Below are 22873 nucleotides of genomic sequence, written 5' to 3' on the forward strand. Positions count from 1 at the left end.
ATCCCCCTACAGCCTTACTGCTGTCCTTGTCCTTCCCAAGCAATCCTCAATCCCCCTAGAAATCCTTGTCCTTCCTCCCTACAGGCATCCTTGTCTGCCAGCCTTGTCCTTCACCAGCACCCTCATCCATCTGCTGTGTCACTGTCCCCCCATGTAATCTTGTCCCCCAACAACTGTCCCCTTCCCATTCAATCACTTCATCCCTCTCAGACATCCTTGTCGTCTCCCAGCATCCTTGTTCCTCCCAGCTGTCCTTGTCTGCAGGATCCTTACCCCACAGAAGCATCTTCCTCATCCCTCCCCACCGCCCTCATCCCTCTTCTGCTCATCTGTCCCAGCTGTTTCTGTCCCCGGGGTTCATTCCTTTCCTTGTCCCTCCTGAGCATCCTTGTCTCTCCCCGGGGTCCTCATTCCTTGTGAATTCCTTGCCCCACCCAAGAATCCCTGTCCCCCCTCACTCTGACGCCCACTGGCCATGACCTCTGTACAACCCTATTTCCGCGGAGCCATCACAAATTAAAGAACATCCCTCCGTGTCCCCCGTGTCCCATCCCCGTGTCCCCAACTCTGTCACCGACTCGCCCTCCCTTTTATCGCTTCTCCCGCGGCGGGCAGGGTGCCCCGGTGCGGCGGCCGTGCCCGGCGCCCTCTCCGCGTTCCGCCGGGGTCCGGCTGCGCCCCGAGCCGTGCCCGCGGGAGCTGCCGGAGCCGCGGGACGAGACGCTGCCGGTGGTGGAGCAGCTGCCGGACACCGGCCCGCGGGGCGGGCACGGGGCTTTGCTGTAGGGGGTGGCCTCATCTGCAGGGGAGGGACAGGGTTGGGGCTCGGCAGTGGCACCGCAGCCCCTGGTGGCGCGGCCGGGGGCGCTGCTTACCGCGGCCCGGGCGCTGCGGGACCCTGCGCTCGGCCCCGCTCGGCTCCGGCCCCGCACCGGGCCCGGGGCTCTCTCCGGGCGGCGGCAGCGGCGGCGGCGGCAGCTCTGCGGCACAGAGGGAGGACAGGGCTCAGCTCTCTGAGCCTCCTGAACTCCCCCGTTTTTCCCTCCCACTCACCTCCCGTCTGCTTTTCCCGGCGGTAGCGGCTGCTTTTGGGCTTCAGGCGACTTTTGGAGATCACCCCGCGGGTTTTCCCTGGGGAGGGGGGGATGGGATGGCAGCGTCAGCCCCTTCCACAGACAGCGAGACCCCCACCCACCCACACGGGCCCTGGGGGCTCACCTGTGCCGGGAGGGCAGAGGGCTCGGGCTGGGCGGCCCTCGCTGGCATCTGGGGCCACCGAGGGGCTGCGTGCCCGGGGGGGGGTGCCCACACCGTGCGGGGGTCTCCTGGCAAAGAGGGATGGAGTGAAGGCAGCGTGGGGGGAGCGGCATGGGGGCTCAGGGGCCGCCACGGGGCTGGCACAACCCTCTAGAGCTGTGCCAGAGCCAGGAGAAGCCGTGTGGAATTGTCACAGCTGGATAGCAGTGGTGTAGGTGGGTGAAGCATCACAGCTGGGTGGAAGTGACACAGCTGGATCACAGCTGGGGTGGCAAAGGGAAGCGGGATGAGTGCAGTGGCACAGCTGGGGTGGAGGACCACAGCCTAGCACGGCTGGCCTGCAATGACACATCTGGAGCACAGCTGGATAGAGGCTGCACAGCTGGATTACAGCCACACAGCTGGACTGCAGTGCCACAGCTGGATAACCACACATCTGGATTGCACGCACACTGGCAGATTCCTGCTGCACAGCTAAATCATGACACACCTAGATCGTAGCACAGCTGGATTGCAACCATGCAGCTGCACAGCTGGAGTGCAGTGACATGCCAGCCTTGTGGTGGCACAGATGGACCATGGCAGAGCTGGGGCACAGCAGCACAGCTGGGTGATGATGGCCCACCTGTCTCGTGATGGTGCAGATGTATTGCAATGCCCCAGCCACCCACAATGCCATGGATGTGTGATGACAGCATGGCCAGAGCACAGAGAGCAGGGGTGGGTGGTGGCACCATGGATGGATCACAAAGAGATGCCTGGACCATGGCAGGACACCCAGACTCCATTGGGGCATCCAAACCCCAATGGCATGGCCAGACCACGGTGGCACAGCAGGATCATGATGGAGTGGCTGGATTGTGACAGGACACCCAGGCCACGGTGGGACATCCAGAGCCTGATCCAGAGTCCAGTGGCAAGGCCAGACTGTGGTGGAACGGTGGAACTGGATCGTGTAAACATGACTGGGCACAACATCCAGAGCTCAATGGGACACCTGGATGTCCCATCAGATGACATATCTGGACCTCAGCAGCATGGCTGGACTATGGCAGCATGGCAGAGCCAAATGGTGATAAAATGGCTGCGTTGTGATGGAACATCTGGACCGTGATGAGGTATCTTGATCCCAACAGAGCATCTGGACCCCAATGAGACACCTGGACCCTAACAACGACACAGCTGGACCATGATGGCATGGCAGGGCTGGGTATGACAACATGGCAATGGAACACCCAGGCCATGGTGGGACATCTGGACCTCAATGGGACATCTGGATCCCAATGGGACATCCAGACCCCAATGGCACGGCCACACCCAGCAAGGCCCATCTCCTACCGGGGCAGGAGGGAGCCATCGAAGTCGCGGAGGCGGGGGATGTCCTCCGTGGTGCGGGGTGAGGGTGTCAGCGTGGCGGTGGAGCGGCAGCCCGAGGAGGTGGTGGGTGAGGATGCAGCAGTGGCACAGGGGATGTCCTCACCAGGGTACCACACCTCCATCCCCAACCTGCAGGGTGGAGACCACAGGGTAGCTGCTGGGGGCAGCATGCCCAGCCCCCGAGCCCCCACACTCACCCTCGGGCTGCCTCTTCCTCTTCATCCTCCTCTTCCTCCTCCTTCTCCTCCTCCTGGGCACACTGGCTGAGCTCACTGGCTGAGGGTGGCGGGGGCAGCAGCTCTGTCCAGCTCACCGCCGGTGGTTTCACGGCTTGCCCCAGCTTTGCTCTGGCCCCTGTGCCAAGGAGGGATGCTGGGAGGGCTGTGGGGAGGGCACAGCACCACGAGCACCCACGTGTGCCCCCACCCACCCGACCACCCTACCGTGCTCAGCCCGGCCACGGGGCACCTGGGAGGCTGCAGCATCCACTGGCTGGGAACCCCCCCCAAGGTAGGAGGTCCCATACTGTGAGAAGGGGCGGGGGAACGTGCAGAGCTCCTCACTGTCAACCTCGATGGTGCTGTAAACCGGCCCCTCAGCAGCCCCCGCTCCAAACTGCTCCGTCTGGGCGATGTAACGGGTGATGCCAGCATCTGCAGAGGGTGACCAGCATCATCAGGGCTGATCGTGACCCCCTCAAGAGCCACCCAGCCCCATGCTGGCCCCTCACCATTGTAGTATCTCTCAGTGGACCCCAAACACCCGGCAGAACTGGCTGTGCTGCCACCACGCCACGCATCCGCCAGCCACGGGTAACCAGCACTGCCGGCAGCTGCCCTGCAGGGGGATGGGGTGAAGGAATGCTGGTGCTCAGCCCTGGGGCTCCTGGGAAGGGCAGGGGGGTCGGGGGTTACCTGGGGTTGCCGCGCACTGGAGCCGGGAAGGCGACTGTGGAAAGAGATGGGGGTGAGGGCAGCGAGAGGCCGTACTGGGACCCCGCAGCACTCAAGGGCTTACCGGTGGGTGTGTAGGCAAAGGATGCTGCAAAGAGACAGAGAGTGGGTGGCTGATGAGTGGGGGGTGAAGGTGAGGGGTCCCAGGGGTAGCACCCCCTGTACCAGTGAAGTGGCTGAGCTCCTTCTTCCTCCGGCGGCGGCTGTAGAGCCAAGCGGCAAAGGCAGCGAGGACGACCCAGCAAGCGCCACCAACGCCGGCAATGAAGGCTGGCTGCCTGGCTACCTCTGCTAGATGCTCAGTCAAGCTGCTCCCAGCTGCTGGCCCCGCACCTCGCTCCACCAGGGGGGCTGCAAGGGACACGGGAAAGAGGGACACACCGGCAGGGTGCCAAGGAGCCATCCCCAGCACCGCAGTGGGTGACCACATCATGCCCCACCCATGGGGAACAGCTGTGACAATGACGGACTCACCAATGTGGATGGGGACAGGGGCGCTGCGGGCACCCACGCCAGCACTGGTGGCAGCAGCAACCTCAGCATGGTAAGGGACCCCGGGGACAAGTCCCTGCAACACTGTCGCCAGCACCGTCCCCTCCACGCTCTGGTTGATGTGGAAGCGGCTCTCATTGCCCAGGCACCAAATCTGGTGGGGACCAGGAGGAAGAGATGGGGAACACCCATAAGGATGCCATGACATGGTGTCATGAGAGGACTGGACAGAGTGGAGTTCATGGTGTCATGAGTGGACAGAGTGGAGCTGCCACAGCTCCCTGCTGCTGTCCACGCTTACCCGGTAATCGCGGATGACCCCGTTCTGCTCAGCCAGGGGTGGTGGCTGCCATGAGATGCGGACGCTGGTACCGTTCCCAGCCACGCTGACAGCTCGTGGTGGGGCACTGGGGGCTGCCGGTGGAGCACACATGGGGTATCACCTCCAGGCTGTCCCCAGGGACCCGCACCATCCCCTCCATCCCCGCACTCACCCGCCTCAGGGGTGCGCAGAGCCCGCACAGCACTGTCGGGACCATGGAGGTGATGGAAGTAGGGTCGGACCTTGACCTCGTAGTCCTGGCCCCGGCGCAGCTCGGTGAGCAGGGCCCCCCGTTCCCCCGGAGCCCACACCGCCCGTGCCTCCTCCCAGCGCCCACCGCGCTGCCGGTACAGCACCCGGTAGCCCTGGAGGAAGGGGGCCTGGTGCTCCACCTGAGGAGCCGAGGGAAGGGTGGGATGGGGGCATGATCGACACTGGGAGCTCTGTACCGGTAGGGAGGCTCAGCACTCACGGTCCAGGAGAGGTGGACGGTGCCCAGTGGCAGCACCACAGGTTCCTTCAGGTGCACAGCCACTTGTGCCAGCTCCTGCTGCACCTGCTCAGGATCCAGCCCTTGCTGCATGGAGTTGGTGTCTGCTGGGGACATGAGAGGGTGGAGGCTCCATGTGTTATCTCCACTGGTGTCACCAAGGGAAGGAGCCATGGTGACAGCACATACCCATGGGAACCTCCACTGGCATCACTGGGCAAGGATGGACCCAAAGATTTTGGGTGCATGGGCACCTCCATTGGTGTCACCAAGTGGGGATGGACCCACGGGTGGGGGGTTTGTGGACACCTCCACTGATGTCCCTGCTGGGTCTCACCTTGCGTGCGCACAGGCTCCGAGATGCCACTGGGGTCACTGAGCCCGTAGGCGTTGACCGCCCGCACCAAGAACAGGTAGACAGTGTCAGGGACAAGGCCGGTCACTGTGTGGGTCTCACTCTCCACATCAGCTGCCACTGTCTGCCACGGGCCACCCACTGCCTGGCTGCCAGGGGACAGGGGTGACTCATGACAGGGTGGTATCAGGCCACCACATCATCCCTGCCGCTGGACAAGCAGCTTGTGTGATACCTGAAAGCCTCCACTATGTAAGAGGTGGCATCGGTGGCACCATTGTCCTCGTTCCCTTTCCAGCTCAGGGTGACACTGCTCTTAGTGACGTTGGTGACCACAGGGGTGGAGGGTGGCCCAGGGAGGAGATCAGGTGCAGGGGAAGGCAGGGAGAGGTTGGATTCATCACCTGCAGGGAGATGCATGGAGGTCTGGGTGGCTTTGTTCCCAGTGCCACGGTGTCCCCGCTGTGGTGAGATCTCCATGACCCACCTTGTACCTCCAAGGAGATGCCCCAGCTTGTCTCACCCACTGGGCTGGTGGTCACGCACTTGTAGAGCCCGGAGTCTCTCACCTGCAGGGGGAAGAGCTCCTGCCCCATCACCCTGAGCACCCATCACCTCAGCACCCATCACCCTGAGCACCCACCACGCTTTGTACCCATCACCCTGAGCACCCACCACGCTTTGTACCCACCACCCTGAGCACCCATCACCTCAGCACCCACCACCCTGAGCACCCCCCATGCTCTGTACCCTCCACCCTGAGCACCCACCGTGCTTTGTACCAGCCCATGCTTTGTACCCACCACCCTGAGCATCCACCACGCTTTATACCCACCACCCTGAGCACCCGCCACACTTTGTACCCATCACCCTGAGCACCCATCACCTCAGCACCTACCACCCACACTTTGTACCCATCAGCCTGAGCACCCACCACGCTTTGTACCCACCACCCTGAGCACCCACCGTGCTTTGTACCAGCCCATGCTTTGTACCCACCACCCTGAGCATCCACCACGCTTTATACCCACTACCCTGAGCACCCATCAGCTCAGCACCCACCACCCTGAGCACCCGCCACACTTTGTACCCATCACCCTGAGCACCCATCACCTCAGCACCTACCACCCACACTTTGTACCCATCAGCCTGAGCACTCACCATGCCTTGCACCCAACACCCTGAGCCCCAGCACTGCTTGAACCCACCATGGTGAGCACCCACGTCCCTTTGCTCCCCCCTGGCAGCCACTGCCCCCTCCCTCCCTGCAGTACCCCATGGGTGCCCCTGCCGGGGCCGGCTCACCCGGAGGCCGCTGATCTGCAGGGTGCCGTTCTCCAGCAGGCTGGCACGGGGCTGCACACCTACCAGGGCACTGCCATCCTTCAGCCACCCCACGCTGCCTGCAGGGTCATGGGCCCCCGCCCCACAAGGCAGCAGCACCGTGGCCCCCACAGGCAGCACTGTCCGGTTAGTGGGGAGCAAGCTGAGCACTGGAGGGTGGAGTTCAGTAGGTGCTGCAGGGAGAAAATTGGGAATTGCTGGGTGGTGGGGTGGGTGTCACTCATGTGCTGGATGTGCCAGCTCTGCACTGGCACTGGACTTACCCCCTGTCACCTCCAGGCCTGCCCTGGCCAGGACACTGCCGGCCACGCTGATGGCCTGGCACAGGTAGTGGCCGGCATCGCTGGGCTGGACATTGATGATGGTCAAAGCACCACTGGGGCTCACCCAGACACGGCCAGAAGGGACTGGGGGCTGGCCCGGGAACAGCAGGGTCTGAGAGGGAGTGGGATTAGTGGGGGATGAGGGGTGAGAAGCAGGGGAGGAGATGAGGACAGGGTTAGGGGTGGGAATGAGACTGGGAACAGGGATGGGATGGGATGGGATGGGATGGGATGGGATGGGATGGGATGGGATGGGATGGGATGGGATGGGATGGGATGGGATGGGATGGGATGGGATGGGATGGGATGAAGTATGATGGGGACTGTGATGGGAATGGAACAGGGACACGGATGTAATAGGGACTGTGATGGGATGGTGATGAGGACAGGTAGGGATGAGGATTGGTACTGGTGTGAGGTTGAGATGGAATGAGATTGGGATGGAGATGAGATGGGGATGGAGTGGGAATTGGGATGGGGATTACAATGGAATGGAAATGCTGATGGGACTGGGATGAGGATGGGGCTATGATTGAGTGTGGGGACAGGGATGAGGGAAGGAGACACACCTGGCTCCCCTCCTTCTGCCAGAAGACAGCGGGTGGTGGGTTTCCCTTGCTCTGGCACTGGAAAGTGACACTCTGGCCAGGGGTGACAGCTTGGTCGTGGGGCCCGGTGACAAGCTGGGGGGGCACTGCAGCAATGCAGGGAGAGACAAGGGTTTGTCTGGGCACTCCACCAGCACCCAAGGGTGCTCCCCAGGGCCCCCCTTACCATGCACAGTGAGGGTGCCCGATGCCTCCGACCTGCCCACGCTGTTGTCAGCCACGCAGGTGTAGGTGCCCTCATCCTCCACCTGCAGCTGCCTGATCCGCAGGGTGTTGTCTGGCAGCACCTCCCACCTGGGGGAACCCGCGAGGCTGGGGCACCAGCTGCATGCTGGGGCACCAGGAGGGCGTAAGGTGCCATGGGGTTGGGATGTAGTGAGGCTGGAGGATATGATGGGAATGTGTGATGTGACGGCTACAGGGGAAATCTGGGATGCAGGAAAATGGGAAATGTGATGGGGATGTGGAATGTGGTGGAGGTGCAGAATGTGATGGAGATGTGGAATGTGATGGGGATGTGGGATGCAATGGGGATGTGGGATGCAATGGGGATACGGAATGTGAGAGGGATATGGGATGCAATGGGGATGTGGGATGAAACAGGGATGTGGATTGCGGTGAGGATATGGGATGTGATTGGGATTCGGGATGCGATAAGAGTGTGGGATACAATGAAGATTTGAGATGCAAAGGGGGATGTGGAATGGGATGGAGATGTGACACAATGGGAATGTGGAACGCAATAGGGAGCACAGGATGTGCTGGGGATGTGCCAGGGTCATGGGATGCAATGACTTGATGCCATGAGGATGCCAGGTGCTCCAAGCATGCCAGGCTGGCATACACTGAGCTGCCCAGCTGTACCACAGGACCCTGGCTGCCTTTGGTGTCCCTGAGCCACCCCCCTTGCCCCCTACTCACCTTCCCAGTGGCATCTCACCCTCCTCCTTGCGCCAGCGCGCCGCCGGCTGCGGATCCCCCATCACCTCGCAGGCAAACTGCGCCGTGCCCTCCACCAGCACCACCTGGTTCTGGGGCCTCTTGCCAAAGGCTGGGCGTTCTGTGGGGCGGCTGTCAGTCCCAGCAGGATAGCACCCACCTCCCTGACACCCCAAACATCAAATCCCCACGTACCAAAGACAACCAGCTCGGCCGGCTCGCTGTCCCTCTCCCCCACCACGTTGGTGGCCACACACACATAGACACCAGCATCGCTCTTGTGAGTGCTGGCCACCATCAGCTTCCCACCACGGATCTGCAGGAGGAACAGCTCATCCTACATCCCCGTCACATCCCACATCCCCGTCACATCCCACATCCCCGTCACATCCCACATCCCCATCACGTCCCACATCCCCATCACGTCCCACATCCCCATCACATCCCACATCCCCATCACATCCCACATCCACACTGTATCCCACATCCCCACTGCATCCCATGTCCACACTGTATCCCACATCCTCACCACATCCCATATCTCCATGACATCCCACATCCTCATTGCACATCTCCCATCCCTATCAAATTCTGCATCCCATTGCATCCCACATCCCAAATCCTCATTGCATCTCTCATCCCGACTGCATTCTGCAACCCCATCACATCCTGTATCCTCATTGCATCTCACATTTGCACCCACACTGTCATCACACCCCGTGTTTCCGTTGCATCTCAAATCTCTGATGCATCCCATATCCCTATCCCATCCTACATCCCCATCTCATCCCATATCCCTATCCCACCCCACATCCCCATCTCATCCCATATCCCTAAACCATCCTACATCTCCATCTCACCCCATATCCCTATCCCACCCTACATCCCCATCTCATCCCATATCCCTAAACCATCCTACATCTCCATCTCATCCCATATCCCTATCCCACCCCACATCCCCATCTCACCCCATATCCCTATCCCATCCTACATCCCCATCTCATCCCATATCCATCCCATCACACAACTCTCTGCTGCATCCCACATCCCCACCATGTCCTTCATCCTCACTGCTCCCCATCCATGTCCCACCACATCCCCATCACACTCTGTGTCCCTATAACACTCCCCATCCCCTACATCACCTTCAGCCCAGCTCTGCCCCGCTCACCGTCAGGCGCTCGTCCTTGTCGCTGACCCGGACCCCGTTTTTCTTCCAGGACACGCTGGGCTCGGGGTGCCCGCGGGGCGGGACGCACTCCAGCACGGCCGGTTCTCCCGCCGCCACCACCACGTCCCCCGGGGGCTGTCGGAAATCGTCCCGCAGCACTGCGGGCACAGCGCGGCCTCAGCTGCCGGCCCTGCGCCCCCGGGCTGCGGCAGCACCAGGGCTCGGAATTGGCTTGAGCAGATTTTCATTTATCTTCATTGATTTTACTTGATTTTCAAATATTTTCATTTGTTCTCATTTATTTTCATGTATTTTCAATTATATTCACCCCTTTTAATTTCTTTTACCATGTGTTCATTTATTTTCACTCCTTTGCAGTAATTTTCATTTATTTCCAATTATTTTCAGTTTTTTCATTATTTCTCTTCACTAATTTGCACTTATTTTTTCATTTATTTTCACTTACATTCAGTTATTCCCACTTTCTTTAATTTCTCTCTTTTCAATGTTTTATTTTCTCTTATTTACATTCATTTCCACTTCCTTACTTTTAGTTTCACTAATTTTCACTTGTTTACGTTTTTCATTTGTTTTCGCTTAGTGTCATTTATTTCCAATATTTCATTTGTTTTCACTTAGTATCATTTATTATTAATATTTCTCACTCCTTTTAATTTATTATCATTCATTTTCACTTTATTTATTCCTAATTATTTTCCTGTTATTTTTATTTATTTTCCCCTCTTCACTTGGCAACAGAGATGGGAATGTGAAAGCCACAGCTATAGGAGCAGGATGGGTTTAGGGGCGATACCAGAACCCCAAATTTCCACCCCTCAAATCCTCCCCCAGCACTCACCGGCCACCTCCAGGGAAGCATTGCGGCTGGTGGCCTCGCCCAGATAATTCCTGGCCACGCAGACATAAACGCCCTCGTCGGGCTTTCCCCGCCTGCCGTGCAGGATGCGGAGGAAGAAGAGGGAGCCGCCGGGGAGGAGGGTGCGGTGGGAGCGGGGATCCTCCCGGTCCGTCTCCACGCGCTCCCCGTCCTTGTACCACTCCACCTCCGGGGCCGGCCGCCCCTCGGCCTTGCAGCTCAGCGTGGCCGGGTCCCCCTTGGTGACCAGGACATCCGTGGGGTGCTCCACGATGCGGGGAGCCGTGTCCTCCAGCTGGGTGTGGGATCCTGCAGGAGAATCGGGAGAGGCAGGGATGGGTTTGGGGGCTGAGCATCCTTGGATTGAGTGGTGCTCCTCTGGCCCCAGACCCTGCTTTGCTTGGAAGGCAGGAGGTGAGAGATGAAATGTGGCCAAGTCCCAGCCCAGCATATCCCAGGGTGGGAGGGAGCAGGACCACAGAATCATAGAATCATAGAATTCACAGGATCACAGAATTCAGAGGATCACAGAATCAGAGGAACACAGGGTCAGAGGATCACAGGATCACAGAATCACAGGATCACAGAATTCACAGGATCACAAAATCACAGAATCAGAGGAACACAGGGTCAGAGGATCACAGAATCACAGGATCACAGAATTCACAGAATCAGAAGATCACAGAATGACCAGGTTGGAAGAGACCTTCAAGATCATGGAGTCCAACCCAGCCCCAATCCCTCAACTGAACCCTGGCACCCAGTGCCACATCCAGGCTTTGTTAAACACACCCAGGGATGGTGACTCCACCACCTCCTCAGGGCAGACAATTCCAGAACTTTATCACTCTGTAAAAAACATCTTCATAACATCCAACCTAAATTTCCCTTGGTGCAGCTTAAGATCAGATGGGGAGGGTGTCAGGCAAGGCCAGTGGGACAAAGCAGCCTGATGAAATGGGGCTGGGACTAAATTCTCCCCAAAAAGGGATTTTTCCACCAGGGGCAAGTGCTGACTTTCTGTAGCAGAGCTGGTCATTCTGGGCTGCAGAAAATGCTTAATTTTAAGTTTTCAAAAGCCCCATATTGGAGTTATGGGGCTGTTACAGAAAAAAAAACAACCCTGATAGGGCACAGGAATTAATAGATGGTCATTAAAGTCAGTATAATTAATGCTCATTAATGCTGGGGCCAGCTGGGCTGAACCATGTGTGTCCCCAACACCGCCTGGGGTGTCTTGGCAGGTTGGTCCCCAGGTGTCACTGCTGGCCCAGTGGCACAGGCACTCACCCCTGTGTGCCCAGCCACACGTGTGCACACAGCTGTGGGTCTGCACAGGTGCATATGAGAGTTACACACACGTGCATGTGCGCACACGTGCATTACAAGTGCAGGTGTGTGTGTGCACACATGCATTGCACACATAGGTGTATGCATACGTGTGGGCAGTCACACAGGGGTATGCACACACACGCAGGTGCAACCACACACATGCTCGTACACACACATGCACACGTGCATTCTTGCAGGGTGTGCATGCCCCTGACGTGCATAGATGCATGCATGTGTGTGTGCATTCGTGCCATGGGTGTACATGCACAAACACACATCTGCACACATGCATGTATTCGGGGGGATGTCCTTACACACACACACACACACACACATGTGTTCAGGCACGCAGAGGTGCACACACACATGCACATTCACACAGGGGTGTGCACGCACACACAGGCTGCACATGCAGGCGCACATGCACAGGGGCACACACAGGTCCACACACATCCATGCACATCCACACACACTCAGGTGGGGCCATGGGCCTATGTTTACCTACATTGCTGCATGCACACACACGCACACACATGCACACTGTACAGCCATACAAACACCTGTACAATGTACAGCCATGCACACACATGCACACTGCACAAAAATGCACACACGCATGCACACGTACGCACACGTGCACACAGCACATAAATGCACACACGCATGTACACCGCACACACGTGCACACAGCACATAAATGCACCCATGCACACACCTGCACACTGTATAGACATGCAAACCCCTGCACAATGTACAGACACGCACGTGCACGCACACATGCACACTGTACATGCATGCACACATGCACACTGCCCATAAATACACACATGCAGGCACATGCACACTGCACACATATGCACATGTGCACATATGCACACTGTACAGACATGCACATGCACACACATGCACACCGCCCATAAATGCACACACGCACACACATGCTCATGCATGCACAAATACACATATGCACACTGTACAGACACGCACATGCACCCACATGCACACTGCCCATAAATGCACACACGTGCATGCACATGCACACACACCCCACACACGTCTCCCACTCTCACACACCCTTTCCCCTCACTCTGGGGCAGGATGCACGGGGCGCTGCAGTTTGGGGTGCCCGGGGTTGCCATGGGGATGGGCTGTGGCTGCCATGGGGACGGAAGCGATGCTGCAGGGCACTGGGTACCCCGGGGGGCACAGCAGGGACTGAGAGGGCCGCAGCTGGGCCCGGTGACTAATTGGGACAAGCAGGGGGTCAGGGCAGGCCCCTCCCTGTGCCCGGCTGGCTGTGCAGGGGCAGGGGCTCCCAGGAGGTTTGGGAACACCCCCGCCCTCTCCCCAGCCACCCAGGGCCAGCTGGAGGGGCACAGACTGAAACAGAGGGGAGAGCTCAAAACTGAGTCAAAATTCAGTCAGACACCTCCTCCGGCTCCTTCACCCCCACTCTGTACCAGCCAGGGGTCATGGGGCTGGTTTGGGGACATGGGGAGGATTAGGGCACACGGAGCTGGTTGGAGGACACTGGGATGGTTCAGGAATGCAGAGAGAGTTTGGGAACACAGAGACAGTTCCAGTCAGTAGTCTGGGATTGGCTTGGGGACACAGGACTGGTTTGGAGACATGGAGTCTCTCCTAGTTTTGTCTGGGAGTTGGTTTGGGCACACTGGGACAGGTTTGGGATACAGGGCTGGTCCTGGTTTGGAGACTGGGGATGGATGTGGGGACATGAAGGCTGTTTGAAGACACTGGGTTGCCCCTGGTTTGGGGTCTGGGGACTGGTCTGGGGACATGGGGACAACTTGGTGTCTGTCCCAGCTCACAGTCTGGCAGCTGATGAAAAACACGGGACAGTTTGGGAATAGGGAGCTGCTCGCAATTCAGGATTTGGGAACACAGGACTGGTTTGGGAGCACCAGGACAGTCCTGCCTTGGGCAGAGCGGGCTGGTCTCGGTTTGGGATCGTGTAGACGATCTAAGGACACCACATCACTCCCGAGAGCTGGGGACAGGGAGCTGGTCCCAGAATGGGGACACGGGGCCGGTGTGGGGACACTGGGTCAGTTCCGGAGCTGTGACATGGGGCAGGTCCCGTTTGGGGTCAAGGGGACAGGTTGGGAATCCCGTGTGGGTGCTGGCGGGGTCCCAGCTGGGGCTGGGGTCTCTGGGTACTCCCAGCATCCCCGTTGGAGCAGGAACTCCGGGACGGGGCAGCAGAGGGACCGGGGAGCACGTACCGTTACCGGGGCTGAGATCGGGCAGGTGGAGCGCGGCGATGGAGCGGTTGATGCCGAGCAGCAGCGAGGAGGAGGAGTTGGAGCCTTCGGCTCCCAGCGAGTCGGCGAACAGGTTCATCTGCAGCAGCGTCTTCAGCAGGTACCGCAGCATCCTGTCCCGGCTCGGCTCGGCTGAGATCGGCTCGGCTCTGCACGGCACTACCCGGCACGGCAAAGGCTGCACTACCGACACTACCCGGCACGGCAAAGGCTGGCTCAGCTCAGCCCAATCCGGCTTAGCCCGATCCGGCTCAGCTCAGTTCGGCTCAGCCCGATCTGGCTCAGCTCGGCTGGGCTCGGCTGGGCTCGGCTCAGTTCAGCCCGATCCGGCTCAGCTCAGTTCGGCTAAACTCGGCTGGGCTCAGCTCAGTTCAGCCCAATCCGACTCAGATCAGCCCGATCCGGCTCAGTCCGACCCAGCTCGGCTCAGTTCAGCCTAGTCCGGCTCGGTTCAGCCCGATCCGGCTCAGCCCGATCCGGCTCAGCTCGGTCCGGCTCAGCTCGGTCCGGCTCAACTCAGTTCCTCTCTGATGGGCTGGGCTCAGCTCAGTTCAGCCCAGTCTCGCCCAGTTCCGCCCAGTTCGGCCCGGTTCAGCCCAGTCCGGCTCAGCCCAGCTCGACTCGGCTCAGCCCAGCGCGGCTCAGCACAGCCCGACTCAGTCCGGCTCGGCTCGGCTGGGCTCAGCCTGCGGCACCGCCCCCGGGTAGGGGCCGGGCCGGGGCGGTGCGGGGCGGGGTGACGCGGGTGTCCCTGTGTGCCCTCCCCGTCCCCGAGCTGCGGGATGGGGACCGAGGCGGGGGATGTCCCGTGTGGGGTGGGGGCTTCGTGGTGCGGTGGAACTGGGGTAAATTTTGAGGGGGCACAGGAAAAAGGGGGGTCCTAGGGCTGGAGGGAGGACACGGAGGAGACGCAGCAGCTCCCTGCCTTCACCCCAAATTACGTGACACCACATGGGGCTGCATCACCCCACACTCGGGACCCTCCCTCAGTGAACCCCGAAAGGCAGCACCAGCCCGCAGCCCACGGGGAATGAGGCTGAGTAACACACTGAGGGACACTTTGGGGGTGCTGGGACCACCAGTGCCCTTCAATTTGTGGGGTCAGGGGGGAAACACGAAGGAATCAGCACCATTGAATCCGTGAGTAGCAATTGGCCGTTTAATTATTGTGTTGGGGCTGATGTGGGAAGCAATGAGGCTCCTTCAGCGAGCACCCGGTGGGGGGGCTGGGGGAATTAATTAGGAAAGTTCATTATGGGGGGAGGGGGCTCCTGGGGGGAGCTTGTTACAGGATTTTTTGATGGTGGCGCTTGGAATAGGGTAAAAGTGGGGAAAAGGGAAGTGGGGAGTGTGGAGAAGCTGGAGGGGGCTCGGGGAAAAAGAGGAGGTGGGGAAGGGGCAGTGGGGGAGGACCAGGGGGACTGGGTTTGCACATCTGGGATTTGGGAGGGAGAAGGACCTCACATCTGGATGCCCAGAGCAGTGGGAGTGTGCCACATGTGTTTGCACATCTGGGTCCCCAAGGGCGTTCACATCTGGGGCACAGCTGGGGAGGGGGGAGGTTTATCCACACACATCTGGGGCACCAAGGATCTCCAGGATGTTCACATCTGGGAGGGCTGGGTGGTGTGGGGGATGCAGCTGCATCAGACCAACAGCTGGAGAGGTCCCTGATGTCACAGCTGGGCACACAGCTGTGCACAGGCATGCTCAAGCACATCTGGAGAGCCAGGTGGTTTCCATTTGTGCACATCTGGAGTTTGCACATCTGGAGAGCTTGCCCAGGCTGCTTTTCCACGGCCAGAGCTGTGCAGAGGCTGCAGAGGGGTGCACATCTGACCCACTCAGCCTCAGCAGCATCCTCTGGGCTCTCCATATCCCACCGAATCTGCCAGGTGTCCGGTGGGCAATGCATTATTCATCTGTCCCTTGGAGCCAGGCACAGAGAAAGTAAATAAATATTAATTTAGTAGGAGCACAAAGCTTTTCCTCTTCTCCTGCTGGCAGTGTGGCAGCACAGGGATTTCTCAATAGGATCAGAAAAAAAAAGTGTCCATGAAAGAAGAGGTTTATCCAACTATTACCTGCATAATTCTGTGGGATGGGAATTGATGGCAATGCTGGAGTATCTAAACATTGCATGCTGCTATGTTTCCCCATCTTCTCCTTTTGGGAAAAGCTGACCTGAGGAATGGGACATCTCAACACAGAACTACGGGATGGAAAAGGGTGTTAATCCATGGAAAACCCTTGGGCCCCTTTTCATGGAGTCCTTGGAAAATGTAAGAATTTTTAATGGAATCCTGGAGGTTTTGGGAGCCTCAGGGATTAAAGCACCTCTGTAGTAATCCCAGTCTGAGGCGTGAGGCTGCAGCGATGGCTCCCAGGGGTGACACACGCACATCCAGCGCCTCCTCTGAGAGAGCTTGTGATGGGCAATGGAGACAAAGGAGCCGCCTCATCCCGATGGATAATCCCCCTCAGATCCATCCCGTTAATCAGCTGGGCAAACAGCGAGAGCGGGGGCATCGCCTCCTCGTTAGCAGATTTATTCTCACTGCCACGGCATTTAATTGCTGCTTGATTTAGCGATTAGCGCCTGTTTGCCCAGGCTTTGCCCAAATCACCCTCCTCAAAGTTTTTAGATGGGGGGGAGGCTTCCTCCACACTTTGTTATCCTCATTATTCTGCATCGGTTTTGCTGCTTTCTTATCCCTCCTGTTTTTCCCCAACCAACCCTCGCTGAGCGGCATTGGGGAGCTGGGGAGGGGGAAACTGAGGCACGAAGTTTGGCCATAATGAGGAGCGACAAGATATTTGTCTGGGCAAATGAGCGGCTGGGTCCCCCCTCCCCGCTGCCGGGGGGAATCCCTGGCAGCCCCGTTATTAACATTCCCCCCGGGAGCCCCCCACCCCGAGCCAGGCGTTTGGCCGGGAAATGCGGCTTTTTGAATATTTATAGAGGTTGTGGCAGCACTTGGGGTGGGGAGGAGGGAAAGGGGAGCACGGGGGCTGCTGGGGGGGTGGGGAAAGCAATGTTGGGGACTGGGGGTGGTGGGGATGGAGGGGATGGAGCTGCAATTCTTTAGGGATGACACTGGGATGCTGTAGGAGATGACACTGGGATGCTGTAGGAGATGACACTGGGATGGTGTGGGGATGACACTGGGATGGTGTGGGAATGACACTGGGATGGAGTGGGGAATGACATTGGGATGGTGTAGGGGATGACACTGGGATGCTTTAGGGATGACACTGGGATGCTATAGGGGATGACACTGGGATAATTTGGGGAATGACACTGGGATGGTGTGGGAGATGGCACTGGGATGGTGTAGGGGATAATGCTGGGATGCTTTAGGGATGACACTGGGATGCTGTAGGGGATGACACTGGCTTGCTGTAGAGGATAATGCTGGGATGCTGTAGGTGATGACATTGGGATGGTGTAAGGAATGTCACTGGGATGGTGTGGGGAATGACATTGGAATGGAGTGGAGGATAACACTGGGAAAGTTTGGAGAATGATGCAGGGATGCTATAGGGGATGACACTGGGATGGCGTGGGAGTGGAGGATGACACTGGGATGGTGTGGGGAATGACACTGGCTTGCTGTAGGGGATAATGCTGGGATGCTGTAGGGAATCACACTGGGATGGTGTGGGGGATGACACTGGGATGGTGTAGGGGATAATGCTGGGATGCTGTAGGGATTGACACTGGAATGCTGTAGGGGGTGACACTGGGATGCTGTAGGGAATGGCACTGGGATGCTGTGGGGGGTAGCACTGGGATGGTGTAGGGGATAATGCTGGGATGCTTTAGGGGGGACACGAATGCTGTAGGGGGAGACACTGGGATGGTGTAAGGAATGGCACTGGGATGGTGTGGGGAATGACACTGGGATGGTGTAAGGAATGGCACTGGGATGGTGTGGGGAATGACACTGGGATGGTGTAAGGAATGGCACTGGGATGCATTAAGGGGTGGCATTGGGATGCTGTCAGGAATGACTCTGGGACACTCTAGGGAGTGATGGTGGCTTGCTTGAGAGGACAGTGTTTGGATGCCTTAGGAATGATGCTGAGAGGTTTCAGCAGAATGTAGTGGATGTTCTAGAGGATAAAAGTAGGATCCTTTGGGAATGATGATGGGTACTTCAGGGAGTGACAGGACTGGGATTGTCTGAGGGATAACTGTGATGCTTTGGGGAAAGATGCTGAGAGGTTTTAGGGGAGCATATGGGAATGACGGGGATGCTTTAGGGATGATACTGTGTTGATTTAGAGGATGCTGCTTGGATGCTTTAACAAATAATGGTAGGATGTTTTAGGGCGTGGAGCTGGAGAGTTTTGGGGAGCATACTGGGATGGTGTGGGGAATGACACTGGGATGGTTTGGGGAATGATGCTGGGATGGTGTAGGGGATGACACTGGGATAGTTTGGGGGATGACACTGGGATAGTTTGGGGGGTGACACTGGGATGGTGTAGGGGATGACACTGGGATAGTTTGGGGGGTGACACTGGGATAGTTTGGGGGATGACACTGGGATAGTTTGGGGGATGACACTGGGATAGTTTGGGGAATGACACTGGGGTGCTGTAGGGGATGACACCGGGATGCTGTGGGGAATGGTGTCAGGATGCACTCACGGATAGCACTCTCTAAGGGGAGTGCACTGGGGTGTTTTAGGGGATGATGCTGACATGCCCTAAGGATTGACACTGGGATTTTTTCAGAGAACAGACTGGACTGTTTTGGGGGATGATGGTGGAATGAATTAAGGAGAGATGCTGGCATCCTTAAGGTCCTTTAGAGGACCTTATGGGACTTCAGGGTGTGATGCTGGGATGCTGTAGGGGAGCAAACTATCATGCTTTAGAAAATGTCACTGGGATGCTTTAAGGGATGAGTCTGGGATGCACAGAGGGATGCCAGGATGTATTAGGGGATGATGGTAAGATACTGTGTTGTAGTACACTGGAATGCTGCAAGGAATAATGCTGGAATGCTGTAGGGGATGGTACTGGGATGCTTTAGGGAAATGATCCCTAAAACTTTAGGGAAGCACACTGGAGTGATTTAGAGGATGGCAGTGAGAGGCTTTAGGAGAGGATGCCAGGGTGTGTGATGGAATAGCGTTGGGATGTTTCAGATGAACGTGCTGGCATGATCTAGGGGATGACACTGGGATGCTGTAGGGGTTGATGCCAGGATATTTTAGGGGATGGTGCCAGAATTTTTTAGTGGGTGCTTTAGGAGAGCTTAGTGAGATGCTTTAGGGGATTACTGAGAAGATTTAGGGGAGCACACTGACGTGCTTTAGGGGATGATGCCAGGGCTTGCAAGGGATAAAACTGGGATATTCCAGGGAAGTGCGCTGGCATGCTTTAGGGGATGCTGCTGGGATGCTTTCAGTGAGCAGATTGAGATGCTTTAGGGGATGACCCATGGAGCCTCTGTGGAGCGGTGTGGGGATGCCTCAGAGGACGGGTGTCAGTCTGTCTGTCCTCCGCACCTGGCAGGCGCAGGAGGCCGGTGCGTCGAGATCTCCTCGCGGGCATCCCAGCCCGCCTCATTACCAGCATCTTTGGAAAGCCGGAGCCCATGTGTTCTCGAGACGAGCGGCTTGGGGTATATTAACATCCCATTTCCACCTCTTTAATATAGAGTTTGTCGAGATCATTTATCAGCCGAGCCTCCCTTCAGGGCCGGGGGAAGCCGGGCAGAGCTCGGCAGCTGGGTCATGGCGAGAGGCGAGGGATGCTCGTCCCCGAAGGAAGCCGACGCCGGGTTTAACAGGTAGTGGCTCATGTGCGAATCGCTAGTTTGGGACCGCCGCATCATTGGGAAAGGCTTTATCAAAGCTGGGCTTAATTGGGTGGAAGGCTTGTTTGCATGGCCGCTAATGGGGGATCAGAGGGCCGGGGACCCAGCGCTGACGGCCTCACAAAGGCAAGCAATTACTTGCTTGTCTGCATTATGTATTAACCCATCTGGGCTCGGGATATTGGCTGTGAAAGGGAGACAAAGAGGGGGGCGTGCCGGTTGCCCCCGCGCCGAATTAGCCCGCCTGGGTCCCCTTTGTGCGGCGGGCTGGGCAGCTGGATCGGGATGCAGGCGCTCAGGATGCTGATGGGCACCGGCGTGCGGCAGCAGGGCGCTGCCTCGCTCGGCATCCCCGCGTCCTTCCCAATATTGCATCGAGCGCCTTTTCTCCCCTTTCATCAGTTCCCTGCCTGCGGCCACATCTCGGGATAATTACGCATTTCGCTTTAATTAGCCACCGTCGCCACTAATAAGTTTATACTTCTTTTCAGCGGCGTATTTTGGCGGCAGGAGGTTAATTACAAGCAGGTCAGTAAATTGCAGAACACACTGCTGTGGGTCTAATGACTTGTCCGCTCGGCTTTTTGGCGGACTTTTAATTATGCCTATTGAATTGGAAGGCTGACTGGAACGAGGAGTGCTGGGGACCAGGGGGGTGTTTCCCCAGCGCTTCCCCAGGCTGCTCATCCCGGCGTCCGCACATCCCCAGGAGCTGAGAACGGGCACAGCTCATTGAATGGCGAGCCCTGACTGAGAACGGGCACAGCTCATTGCATGGGGGAGCCCTGGCTGAGAATGGGCACAGCTCATTGCACGGGTGAGCCCAGGCTGAGAACGGGCACAGCTCATTGAATGCGTGAGCCCTGAGAATGGGCACAGCTCATTGCACGGGTGAGCCCTGGCTGAGAACGGGCACAGCTCATTGCATGGCGAGCCCTGAGAAGGGGCACAGCTCATTGCATGGGGGAGCCCTGGCTGAGAACGGGCACAGCTCATTGCACGGGTGAGCCCTGGCTGAGAACACCCAAAAATCCTTGCACAGCTCAGTCTGGGCTGAAAACACACACAACCCTCTGCACGGATAAGCCTGAGAACAGTCACAAGTCGTTGCACGGGTGAGTCTCATTTGAGAATGACCACAACTCATTGCGTGAGGACACCCAGAGCCCTTTTCACAGGTGAGCCCAGCTGAGAACGTCCAGAACATCCAGAACATGGAGTGATCTTGGCTGAGAACTGCCGCAGCTCACGGCAGGGCTGAGCTGTGCCCGGGCACGGTCCCGGCTCACGGCAGGGCTGACACGGACCCTGCCCCTCCCAGGAATGCCTGCGGAGGTGCCGTGGGTGAGCCGGGCTGGGGGGACCCCCCTGTCCCCCCCTCAACCCTCGCCCCCCACCCCCTCGTCATTAGCGCGCGGTCAAATGGCGCTGCCGGGACTCGGAGCTGCATCGCAATCAGCTGCTCTCGGCCCTAATGAGTGTGCAGGCCCTAATTAACCGCCACCCTCATTTGCATCCGGCCCGCCCTCCCCCTCCATCCTCCCCGGGCCTCTAATCGTGGTCTGGCCAGCTCCGGGGGGCTTGGGGGTCTACAGCTGCGGGGACACTGCAGCTGGTGTGGCCATCTGAGGGGACAGCAGCAGTGGGGCCACCCCTCTGGAGACCCCACATGGGATGGGTGCAGCCCTCTGGGGACACACAGCAGAGCTGGCTGTGGAGACATCGTTTTGGGGACATGCCTCAGGGGTGGCAGTGGGGACACATCAGTGCGGGCACCCCTTTGAGGACACTCCAAGGAAGTGAGTGCATCCATTTGGGGACACGGTGGCAGCAGAGACATCCCCTTGTGGTCACACCAGCAGTGGGGACTTCTGTTTTGGGACCTGGTGGTGGCAGAGACATCATTTAGGGGACATGATGCAGGGCTGACATTGGGGACACCCCTTTGGGGACATGCTGGCAGTGGGAACATCCCTCTGGGACCACACCAGCTGTGTGTCCGTTTGGGGGCATGTCACAGTGGTGACAGTGGGTGGATGTGCTGGCAGCAGGGACAACCCCTTGGTGGCACTGACGACATGCCAGGGGCAGGTCATGCCTTTGGGGACGTGCCACAGGACTGCCATTGGGACATCCCTTTGGGGCACTCTGCTCATTACCCCCTCGGGGATGTGGTGGCAGCAGGGACAGCCCTTTGGGGACACACCAGGGGTGAGGATATGTAGGCGTTGAGGACATCCCTGTGGACACTCCCTGGGGACAGCAGTGACAAAGAGCCCGCTCGGGGTGGGGGATGGAGTGTGGGATCCGCAGCTAGCCCCTAATCCCGCTAATTAGAGGGGTATAATTACACTGCTGATGGCTTCGCGCCGTGCTGCGGGCAGGAGCGGCAGGGACAGACAGAGGCAGGGGGGATGTCCCCTTCCATCCTCCTCCCCCGCCATTTGTTTAACCAACACGGCGCTAATTAAAGCGTTTAATTAACCAACCCGGGCGGGGGTCCCATAGGACCTCTCTAACCACCCCCCTTGGATGGGTGGGGGGGTTTGAGGGGGTCGGGAGAGGTGGAATCTCCCCGATGCTCGTTAGTCTTGGCTTAACGAAGAGTTGGGGCGCAGCTGGGGTGTCCCCGCACCCCCCGCGAGCTGCGCCCTGCCTCATCAATCACGGTCACCCTTAATTGGGGTCCCGGGGTTTCGGAGGCACCGGGGCCGAGGACAGCGAGCGGTGGGAAAAGAGAGATCCCCGTCCCCCGGACTCAGCCTCAGTCCTTGGGGGATGCTCAATAACGGCGTGTGGAGCTCTGGAAGCCCAGGGGTGCTCCACAGGGATAGGGGTGCCGAGTCCGGAGGGACGCGCTCGGTCCGGAGGGGCGAGCTCAGCTCCAGTACGGCGGGAATGTTCCTCTCCAAGGCTGG

The 22873-nt window shown here is 58.4% G+C and overlaps 1 protein-coding gene across 3 annotated transcripts; it reads right to left on the bottom strand.

Annotated features, from left to right (window-relative positions):
* Positions 1 to 538: 538 nt before the first annotated feature.
* On the bottom strand, positions 539 to 14802 carry ROBO3 (roundabout guidance receptor 3). Of its 3 annotated transcripts, XM_074559378.1 has the most exons (27): positions 14084 to 14802; positions 10491 to 10817; positions 9632 to 9789; positions 8656 to 8776; positions 8443 to 8581; positions 7688 to 7815; positions 7483 to 7607; positions 6854 to 7025; positions 6552 to 6763; positions 5734 to 5815; positions 5482 to 5650; positions 5229 to 5395; positions 4874 to 4998; positions 4574 to 4793; positions 4381 to 4493; positions 4062 to 4233; positions 3753 to 3938; positions 3652 to 3675; positions 3549 to 3582; positions 3365 to 3471; positions 3078 to 3287; positions 2832 to 2988; positions 2596 to 2763; positions 1219 to 1325; positions 1054 to 1131; positions 876 to 980; positions 539 to 799 (listed from the first exon to the last, which is right to left on the bottom strand). In XM_074559378.1, exons 1-27 carry the CDS (start codon positions 14232 to 14234, stop codon positions 591 to 593), a joined length of 3966 nt encoding a protein of 1321 aa, XP_074415479.1. In that variant the 5' UTR covers positions 14235 to 14802; the 3' UTR covers positions 539 to 590. The 3 variants fall into 3 exon arrangements, with proteins under 3 accessions (XP_074415479.1, XP_074415478.1, XP_074415477.1); XM_074559377.1 differs by having other exon boundaries at positions 3549 to 3675; positions 4874 to 4995; XM_074559376.1 differs by having other exon boundaries at positions 3549 to 3675.
* Between the last annotated feature and the right edge of the window lie 8071 nt (positions 14803 to 22873).

The sequence above is a fragment of the Zonotrichia albicollis genome, chromosome 27 (genome assembly GCF_047830755.1).
Source record: "Zonotrichia albicollis isolate bZonAlb1 chromosome 27, bZonAlb1.hap1, whole genome shotgun sequence".
Classification (NCBI taxonomy): Eukaryota; Metazoa; Chordata; class Aves; order Passeriformes; family Passerellidae; genus Zonotrichia; species Zonotrichia albicollis.

Excerpts from the sequence above, each read along its gene's own strand:
- ROBO3 (XM_074559376.1), bottom strand. The coding sequence starts at position 14,234 with ATGCTGCGGTACCTGCTGAAGACGCTGCTGCAGATGAACCTGTTCGCC. Across the intron at positions 10,818-14,083 it reads CGATCTCAGCCCCGGTAACG|GATCCCACACCCAGCTGGAG; the intron begins GTACGTGCTCCC and ends ATTCTCCTGCAG. Across the intron at positions 800-875 it reads CCCGCAGCGCCCGGGCCGCG|ATGAGGCCACCCCCTACAGC; the intron begins GTAAGCAGCGCC and ends CCTCCCCTGCAG.